Source organism: Takifugu rubripes, chromosome 8 (assembly GCF_901000725.2).
Source record: "Takifugu rubripes chromosome 8, fTakRub1.2, whole genome shotgun sequence".
Taxonomy (NCBI): Eukaryota; Metazoa; Chordata; class Actinopteri; order Tetraodontiformes; family Tetraodontidae; genus Takifugu; species Takifugu rubripes.
The window spans coordinates 8,602,644-8,612,494 of NC_042292.1; the positions used below are offsets into that span (position 1 = coordinate 8,602,644).

The 9,851-nt window shown below is 40.8% G+C and overlaps 2 protein-coding genes across 2 annotated transcripts; both read left to right on the forward strand.

Moving 5' to 3' along the window:
* Positions 1 to 981: 981 nt before the first annotated feature.
* On the forward strand, positions 982 to 7,080 carry LOC101073600 (T-cell surface glycoprotein CD3 zeta chain). The gene is made up of 8 exons (XM_011606310.2): positions 982 to 1,141; positions 5,127 to 5,224; positions 5,321 to 5,362; positions 5,937 to 6,002; positions 6,121 to 6,153; positions 6,240 to 6,293; positions 6,380 to 6,409; positions 6,484 to 7,080. The coding sequence occupies exons 1-8, from the start codon at positions 1,081 to 1,083 to the stop codon at positions 6,547 to 6,549; spliced, it is 450 nt and encodes a 149-aa protein (XP_011604612.1). The 5' UTR covers positions 982 to 1,080; the 3' UTR covers positions 6,550 to 7,080.
* A 102-nt stretch (positions 7,081 to 7,182) lies between these two features.
* dnajc27 (DnaJ (Hsp40) homolog, subfamily C, member 27) lies at positions 7,183 to 9,825 on the forward strand. The gene is made up of 7 exons (XM_003966578.3): positions 7,183 to 7,629; positions 8,002 to 8,084; positions 8,154 to 8,223; positions 8,292 to 8,456; positions 8,622 to 8,744; positions 8,839 to 8,999; positions 9,080 to 9,825. The coding sequence occupies exons 1-7, from the start codon at positions 7,543 to 7,545 to the stop codon at positions 9,210 to 9,212; spliced, it is 822 nt and encodes a 273-aa protein (XP_003966627.1). The 5' UTR covers positions 7,183 to 7,542; the 3' UTR covers positions 9,213 to 9,825.
* Positions 9,826 to 9,851: the final 26 nt, after the last annotated feature.

Consider the following 9,851-nt stretch of genomic DNA (forward strand, 5'->3'; position numbering starts at 1 on the left):
GGACTTTATTCATCCCCGTGGGGAAATTGAATTATAGTAGCAGCGAATGCAGAGTAAAGAGACAGAAAAAAATAAATACAGATAGATTAGAATGTTATAAGCATATATACAGCATATATTATAAGCATATATATAATATATACATAATATAATATATACATATTATAAGCATTATAAGCATATATACATAAATATAGAATAAATTAGAAATAAAATTACAACATAAACATTACACAATTATTGTTGAGTTGGTTTGAGTGAATTGTACAGTTTAATGGCGGACGGCAGGAATGACTTCCTGTACCGTTCCTTGGAGCAGCGAGGCTGCAGGAGTCTGTTGCTGAAGCTGCTCCTCAGTTTGTCCACTGTGTTATGGAGGGGGTGGGAGGGACTGTCCATGATTGTCCGCAGTTTCAACACCATCCTGTCCCTCACCACCTCGTCCAAGTTATCAAGTCTACTTGCTACTAACATGTCAACATGCATAAGATAGCGCCAGCTCATGGTGGGTTGGGCAAAGTAAGATTAGGCATTAAATGCTAACAGGACGTCTTGCTCACAGTTCCGGCGTGATGAAGCAAATATTTGTTACAACTCTTTTAATAGTCGGATCTGAGGTCCAGAAAGGTCCATTTTTGAGTCAGCATTATGTTGAAGTCTCCTCAACTGTCAGGTTCATGCAGGTGTTGCTAACATGGAGGAGCCATCCCAGATGTGACGATGAAAACAGTTGCTTTTAAATGAAGGCCAGATTGTGTAATACTCAGCAATCATGTTCTGGTGTTTATAAATGAAACAGCTGGATGCATCTTTTCTGCCTCTGATTGGAAACAAAATGAAAATTTGATGACAAACCATCGAAAATGGAGACGAGTCACCAAAACCGTTTGAATTTCTTTTTCCGTTTGCTCTGTTTTGGTGTGTGGAGGAAAGATTCGTAGCATTTGTGTCACTAGGCACAGCAGGTCCTCACCACTTCCTGTCCCGCTTAAAGACGAGAGCGTGAAACGTGTCAGATAGTTTTTACTGGAGACTGAATCCAGTTCAGAGAAGAAAGCTTCTCTGGGGGAACCAGTCTTGATGGAGCTCTCTGCAAGGATACCTGGTGTTCTGGTCCTTGCCTCTGTTTGTCGTCCAGCAGGTAAGAACAATCAGACAGAACAAAATCAGAATTTTCCCCTTTAAAATCAGGCTAAAGTCATCAAACGTTTAGTTTCAAGGGTTCGGAAATCAAGAGTTAGCCTGAATTTTTACATATATTTGTTGGGTTTTTTTAGTGGAAGACAGAAATTATAGTAAATGTAGTCAAAGTCAAATTTTAGAAAGTTTATAGGTGGTTTAAATTTCAGAATATAACTAAACGTGTACGTGTTTGTTGACTACGCTTGACTTTGTTAGCATGTTTTGTAGTTGCTCAACAGAATCAAAGTCACATTTTTTTTCCACAAAGTGACTTTTTCAACGAGAAAAAGAAGCAGTTTAACCAGCATCGTGTTCTATGATTCATCCAACTGGTTATTTGATGACAACATAGCAGCAAATTAGCGAGCTAGCTAGCCACAAAATAGCCCACAAGTTAAAGGGCGATGAAAAAATAAGGCAAAGGACTTTAAGTGCTTTGATGTAAAAAGAAATTATTTTTGAATTTAAACTGCAGTTGTTAACGGTCTTATGACTAACTTATGATTGACTCAGAATAAGTTGCATATTTGGTGTCAAAGATAAGCAAGAGAAATGTGATATAATAGAAACTTTCAGTACCTCATTGGCAGTTTAGTGTTGATTTTTGTTCACAGGTTTTTCTTTCATAACCTAAAATGTTAATTTCTTCAATGTAAAGTACTAGTTAAAACATACCTCTGCTTATTCACTTGTTTTGTTTGGTTTTCTTAACCAATAATTGTTATATCTGTTGTGCAGGAGTTGGTATTTGTTGCATATCCCTTGATAACTGACCCTAAAAAGTGTTGAACTACCAGCTATTTTCAGACATTATACAGTTTTCCCATTTGTGAAATACATGTTTGTGCTTGTGAGAGTCCGATCTTATGACAGTTTTAAACATTCAGGAACGATGCCCAACATTTTCCAAGTGATTGTCAACTGAGAAGGAACAGACGTGAGGTTTGTTTGTGCCTTTGTCTTCTTGGCTGCTTTATCCCTTTCGGGGTCACGGGGAGGGTGCACATATGGGCGAAGGCAGGGTCCATCCCTGAATGAGTCGCTAGTTCATGGTAGGGCCCTATCTGAGCATCTGTGGGTTGCTGCCTTGCGCAATGGCACCTTGACAATACTTCGAAGGTCTTCTGGTACCTTCCTCTACTACCAGAACACCTTCCATGCTTTGTCTGCAATGGGGGTCGAACGAAGAACCCTCCCCTTCTCAGCCCAGTCCCCGACAGACTGCGCTACGGCCGAACAAAACGTCTGTAATTTAATCCAAAATGTGCTACAATAAGTTTTTTTACACATCACATGACATCCCCCTGCAGCACTCCAGGAAGCAGATCTGTGGTTTTTAGCTGTGAGATTTGGCACAGAAGCACCATCCAGAGGTTCAGCCTGAGGAGGTGATCTCTGACCACATGGGGATGGGTGCTGGCTCCACACCAAGCACCACCGTAGGTGTCACCTGATTAACACAGCCAAACCGTGTGTAACCACCCAGGACACAGATTTAGAGGATCTCTGAGAAAACAGTCCAGGTTCCTTTGTTCTTGAATCCTGCAGTTGGGTGAAAGAGAGGAGAAAAAAAAATCAGAACTAAAAGAAAGATGAAAAGAGGAAGCAAGAAAACAGATGCAAGGTGTTCTTATTGTGAAATACATGTGTGATATTTGTTATATGTTAACATTCAATAATCTCCTATAACTCTTTGAGCAGCTAACCATAGTTTAGCATTAATGAAGGAACACTAAAATTATGTTTCCGGCTTTGAGGATCTTTACGGTAAAAGAAAACCTCTGAAAAACTCGGTGTAACGTGACCTTTTTCCCGCCTTAGTCACTTTTATCTTCACGTATTTATTTTTCTGAGTCTGTTGATGCTTTTGAGGACATGTGGGATAATTCCATGATGACAAAAGAATTCTCAGAAGTTGAAATGGAAAGAAAACTCCGTGTCATCAGCTAGTTCGTGCAAAAGAATTGATGGTTTGTGTAAATATGACGGTGAAAAGAGAGAACGGCTGGTGGAAATAAGGTGCACGTCAGGTCCACAATAGGGAGCAATGTTCTCATACATGAGGACTTGATAAAAATGAAACATTGATGCTATCAGTGGCACATTTAGCCGTTTAGGGCCCCTGGGCGACGTTCAGGGGCCTCCAGTCTGCCGCTCGCCACCTTTTCACACCGGCTTTAACAATGAAAGTCTTTTTTTAACATTTATAAATTAGAGTATTAAAATACTCATTAGCATCATCTGTTGTCATATGACAACAAAATCTTGAAACGCCTCATCAGCCGCCTCGCACTGTATTTTTTGGCTGTTTTGTTTTATTTTAGCATCTTTTTCTTCGCACTCTTGCAGCGCTCTTCGTCTGTCAGCCCTTGTGGATCTTTCAAAGCCGACACGCCGGTTAACAAGGAAGCTCTTCAGTTTTTGCAGTTTATGCCCAATGTATCATATTAGTCTCCCATTTCACTCATGGTTTTAGCATAAATTCTGCTGCTGTAACCATCAGAGGTCTCGGACTGTAATTCAGGGTTATAACCCATCACCTCCAGGAATAAGCCAGTTAGCTTTGGCTAACATTGGGATGATGCAGTAAACTGTTAAAGTCCACCTCTGGATGCTGACTTTACCATTTTTTTTATCACAAGAACTTTTAAAGTCAAAAAAGCTGCATCGTCTGCGTAAAGTGTTGTTTAATTCTGAAGATGACAGCCACGCCTCAGCAACTACGTTTGAGTTTAGTGTAAATACAAAACCTCAAGAGATGAAATTTAAATCTATCTGAAGAATCACTGAGCGCGTGATCTCGGTTTCCTTGGCGTTACCATGGCGATATAGCAGCAGCGACAGAGGCTAATGCTGCGGTATTCTGTGTGAGCTGTTTTCAGACAGTGGGTTCAGTTCAGATGGTATCAGCTGACATCAGAAACTCTTCTATCTTAATTTGTGAAACTCGGGTTGACATCTTCCTTTCCTTTCTGTTTTCCTCTCAAGTCTTGCCCTGATGTGCATCTTTGGGTCTTACTTACTAAATAAAATATGATTTCAACCAAAAGCAAAATTAATTTTTAGGATTATTACGTTCACAAGCATTTCCAGACCTTTATTATTTTTATATATTTATCATTGGCACTGGAGGGTTTTTGTTTGTTTTTTGCCCTGCAAAACTGATCAAATAAACAGGAGCTGGTCAGAAATTAATTAGAGGATGAAAAACTTCTGTAGCTTCTGTAGAAATCCAGGGGAGCTAAATGCTAGCAGCCACGGAGGGAGACCCATGTCAGTATTTATGTACAGCTGCTAATACTGCTAAACATAACAACGACCTTGCCAAAAAGCAACACAATGACATGGTTAATTTGTGGTAATTATTCAAACTGGAATTTGAGAAAATCACCAAGAGTCAACTTTTGTTGTTAACGACTTTATCTGCAGCAAAAATCTTGAAATATTGTTTTATTTCACATAAGATTTTCATGACAAAATAAAGAGCTGGAAAACTCCCCTTAAGAACGACAAACATCTGTATTAAGATCACAGTAGTGATACTGCAGCTATCCCAACTCTGTCTGTTTCTCTCTCTCTTTCACACACATAAGCACACACAAATGTGAGCGCATGAGCACACACACACTCAGTAACCACACACACCTGTGATGGAGGAAACCACCGAGCTTCATCACACAGCCTCACCGCTGAACTCGTTAGTCTAAGAACGCTGCAGATCGATGAGACGGCTGCTTGGTCGACACCAGCCTTTATTGAGTTAATCAATAACCCTGATTGGTGTGAATATAATCTTAGAAGTTACAGAGGTGTTTGTAGCGTTTTGCCTCTGTTCAAACGTGTTGTTGTTGCATGATTGCTGTTTAAATCGGAAAGTATCACGTGGATCCACACTTGTGTTGCCCTGCAAACATCGTGACCTTTGACACCTGACCCCCCTCCAGAGGCCATGATGCTGAACGACCCGCGGCTCTGTTACATTCTGGACGTGTTCCTGGGTGTGTATGGACTCGTCATCACCGGCATGTTGATCAGGGAGAAGGTGGGCCCATTTAAACGCCTTCACTCGTTCACACGCTCAGCGTGTTGCTCCTTTTACTGATCATCTCTCCTTTTTTGACATAAACAAATCTCACAGTTCTTCAGGAGCCAAAAGACAAAGGACGAGAACCTCTACAGCGTGAGTGAAACACAAAAATCCCTGACAACGAAGGTCGATCATAGTTAAACGGTCCGCTTTGAAGATCTTTTTATTTAAAAATAGACAACGCATTCGCCACAATGAATATGTTTGTAGCTTGGAAACAAGAAATGCCCACGTTCACGGGTGGCCTGTGTGAATTATGGGCACGACTTCCTCTCACGGAGCAGGAAGCGCTATATGGCGATATCTTTCACGGGCCCCCACCACGGCTGTGTTGGTAAAGGTGGTCAAAGCTCAAATTGACAGCGGCACAAATATGCAAAGCTAAATGTCAGGATACTGAACTCAAGACAGTTATTGGAATTCTTTCTTACTTAAACTTTGTTGTCCACATGAAAGCTAGCTAGCTGGTGGGGCAAATGACACAACTGGAATTTTGATAGATTTACACTATCAGAAGGCTAACTTGTGGTGAGTTTTCAGTGGAATCATGAATAAAACCACTCTTACGCTGTTCCAGGTCAAAATTGTTGTATGTCAGGTATTAGCATGCTAACTTTTATTTGGTATGAACAATAATGATTATAATGTGAATTGTTGCTGTTTTCAGGATCTTCAAGCTCAGAACTCTGGGGGTTACGCTCCAGTAATGAGAGGAGATCCCGAGAGAGGAAATGTAAGTCTCAGGCCGACATTCTGTGGAGAAACAAATGCTCCAGAAGCTAACGCTAATAACTCAGGAAGGATGAACTGAAAGAGAATGTGAGAATCATTAGTGTTCTTTTTTTTAACAGAACCGCAGGGCCATGGATGACGACACCTACACTGTAACCAAAGGCTTTAAAATTATACATTTTTTAATGATATTTTAACCAGTTTTGTCAAATAAAAACAGACTTTCCCTCACATTCAGGACTTGAACAAACGAACGGAGGGAGAATACAAAGAACTTCCTGTTAAAAGAGAGGTGCGGTCACATTTCTCTGGAATGAAATCATGTTAAATACTCTACAAAATATGATCTTTTAACTGTTTTCCTGTGTAAATCTTCAGCGCCAGAGAAAGAACGAACAGGTTTACCAGGTGAGCAGAGCCTTCAAGTTTTTATTTTCTGTTGGGAGATGTTCATATATTTTACTGGACGATTTTCCCTGCAGGGTTTGAGCTCTGTGACCAAAGACACCTACCAGTCCCTGCAGATGAAGCAGCTGCCACCTCGCTAGGAATGCACCGATCCAGGAATGCACCGATTCTCTAGCTCGAATCAAAAGAGTTTAGTCTGACATACGGCCTCAAAGGTGTGTGCATATTTAAATCTGGCTGAAAATTGCTCTATTTTGTAAATTTCGATTGTGTTTTAATGACATCATTATTATTTTATCCACATTATACCCAAGATGTGTACTTAAAACAAAAATGTTGTTTAGATCTGTCGTTCATGGTCACTGATTATCATTTGGCACCATTGCTAAATCATACCGTGACTGTATTTTTAAATACCCTTCTATATTTTCAGTACTGTTCTTTTCCAGACTGTCAGATTTTAATTCCCACAAATCTGAGCTTTTAAGTACTTTGGTCTGTTTTCTTATTCATTATATATTTTTTAATTGAGCTGATATTTTCCTGAGAATTGTTCTGTGTTGATTAAACTGGTGATGTTCCTTTACACATCTTCTTTATGACATTTCTTTCCTGATGGCGATGTTTGTGATATAAATTCTGTAAATGTTCAATAAAAAGTTTTGACAATGCTTCTTCTAAACTCTGGCGTTATGAGTTAGAATAGTAAATACTGTCAAAAATGTTAGATCTAACAAAATATGAAGTCATTTAAACACCAATGTATGGTTTAAATGCACGTTGTTTTATGAGATGAACATGCTGATAATAAAAGCATAACCGGAAGCTCTTTTACGGTGGAAATATAGACCGGAAGTGAACAAACAGCTGATTAGCATTGTAGGCTATGCGGTTAGCAGGCTTGTTGCGTGTCGGCTGTTTGCTACAATGGCAGCTGTGTCTAAATCCTATTTTTAAATGTGAAATAAAACAATGTGGCACTTTTAAAGAAAGACAAGGATGAGCAATTTTAAAAGCAGCGAAAATTGCTAGCTTGCTAACACATAGCCCTGTTAGCCTCTTCTGACAACAACAGCAGCAGCAGCAGCATCATTCGGAACATAAACAGTTTATTTCATTTTAAAGTAATAAAAATGGAAACAAACACACCGAAGCGCAGAGACAATAAGAAGTCACTTCGTGTGAAGGTGATAAGTCTCGGAAATGCCGAGGTTGGAAAGGTAAGCGACACTTTATCACAGCCCACATCGTTGCTCGAATAAATAAGACTAAAATTTACTGTTTGATATTCAGTTGTAATAGATTCGAAATGTAGGAGATTAACTTCTCAAAGTATTAAATTACCAGAGTGAAATATAAATCTAGCTTCATTACAGCGATCGATGAAAAATGCTTAACGAATGAAAATTATTTCACTTCCATGATAAAAAGAAAAGGGGACACATTAATGAATTGTTAATGTCAGAGATTGTTACACGAATATATTAGTCATAGTTATGATCGTTCAACATGGTTCACACCACACAGCAAATATAGTCGTTTTATTCCTTAATCATTAGAAACCCTAATTGATCCATGCTTTTATTTTGCAGAGCTGCATCATCAAACGCTACTGTGAGAAAAGGTTTGTCCCCAAGTATTTGGCCACAATCGGCATCGACTACGGAGTCACCAAGTAAGTTCACATCCGGTGTGTCTGCCTTCCTTCAGGTGTGTGGCCATTAAACCGTGTGTATGTTCTCAGAGTGCAGGTTCGAGACAGGGAAATTAAAGTGAACATCTTTGACATGGCCGGGCATCCTTTCTTCTATGAGGTGAGTTTCTGCTGGATCTGTGGCACCTACATGATCGGGATTGTTCCTCACTCGCTTTTCCCTCTCAGGTGCGGAACGAATTCTACAAGGACAGTCAGGGGGTCCTGCTGGTTTATGACGTGGGCCTGAGGGAGAGTTTTGATGCCCTCGACAGCTGGCTGGGGGAGATGAAACAGGAAATGGGCTCTCAGGCCAATATGGACAGTATCGTGTTCATCGTGTGCGCCAACAAGGTCAGCCTTGTGCTGCTTATTTATCTGAGACACGGTGGAGATTAGGTGATGGCATGAGAGGAGTGTTGACCAGGCAGAGACAAATCTAGTACGAGGAGTGTGAGCGATGTCCGCCTCATCGGTACAGTCGGACTCAAACAGCCGGACTGCCACGTGTCTTCACAGGTGGATCTGACGAAGCGGCGTGTTGTCGACGAGGGGGAGGGACGTCTGTGGGCGGAGTCCAGGGGCTTCCATTACTTTGAAACCTCGGCGCAGAGCGGGGAGGGCATCAATGAAATGTTTCAGGTGTGTTTGTGTTTCAAGAATGATCGGCTGTAATCACACACACTCATACACACGCTCAGCACATAAAAGTGAACTTTGTCTTCTGGTTCTTCAGTCCTTCTTTTCGTCCATCACCGACATGTGCGAGAACGGAGGCAAGCGTCCGGTGACTGAAGTCAGCGCGGGCTTCACCAAGGAGCAGGCCGACACCATTCGCCGCATCCGCAACAGCAAAGACTCCTGGGATATGCTGGGCGTGAAGCCCGGTGCAACGCGGTGGGTCGAGGGTTAGTGGTCAGGTCAAAAAAGTCGAGCTGTTGACATTTACCTTCGGTGTGTTTGTGGCTTATTTTCAGGGAGGAAGTGAACAAAGCTTACAGGAAGCTGGCGGTCCTGCTGCACCCAGACAAATGCGTGGCCCCCGGCAGCGAGGACGCTTTCAAGGCTGTGGTGAACGCTCGCACCTCACTGCTGAAGAATATTAAATAGCACAAAGCCACAGGCAGCAGATCATTTGCACCTGGACCTCGATGAACACTCACTGTTTATTATTTATTTATTTATTTATTCAGCGTAAAGGTCTCGCGTGCCATGTTGCTTGCCACAGTGCTCGATGCCAACTTATCGCTCTGTTCCCTGACTGAACTTGTGTTTATGAGCCTGTTTTAATGAGAGTTTGGCTTTAAATCTGATTGTGAGTATTTATATTCCATAAATTAATCTAGAATTCAAACAAACGTTCAAAAAAAAAATTCAGGATTTCCAAAACACACGTTGAACCATTAAAAGTATTAACTGAGAGATTTATAAGTTATATTTCGTTATTTGTAACATCTTTTATTTGCATTATTTTCATATCCCACAGGTCTTAAACAATTCAGTGTCTTAAAACTTTTTCCTACGATGAACTCTAGACTTCATATGACGAGTTTTGATTATAAAGCAATTTCTTTCTTAACGTCAGGTTTCTGTATCGGCGCTGCTTCGTGATGCCTGCTTGTGTATTTCGCGTCTGTTTTTACTTGTGTGTTCTGGATCAACTCAATCATACAGTAACTGCACACACGATGCATGTTTTAATATTAAAAATGATTGAGATGGTTCATGTTATGTGCTTCGTTCAGTCGA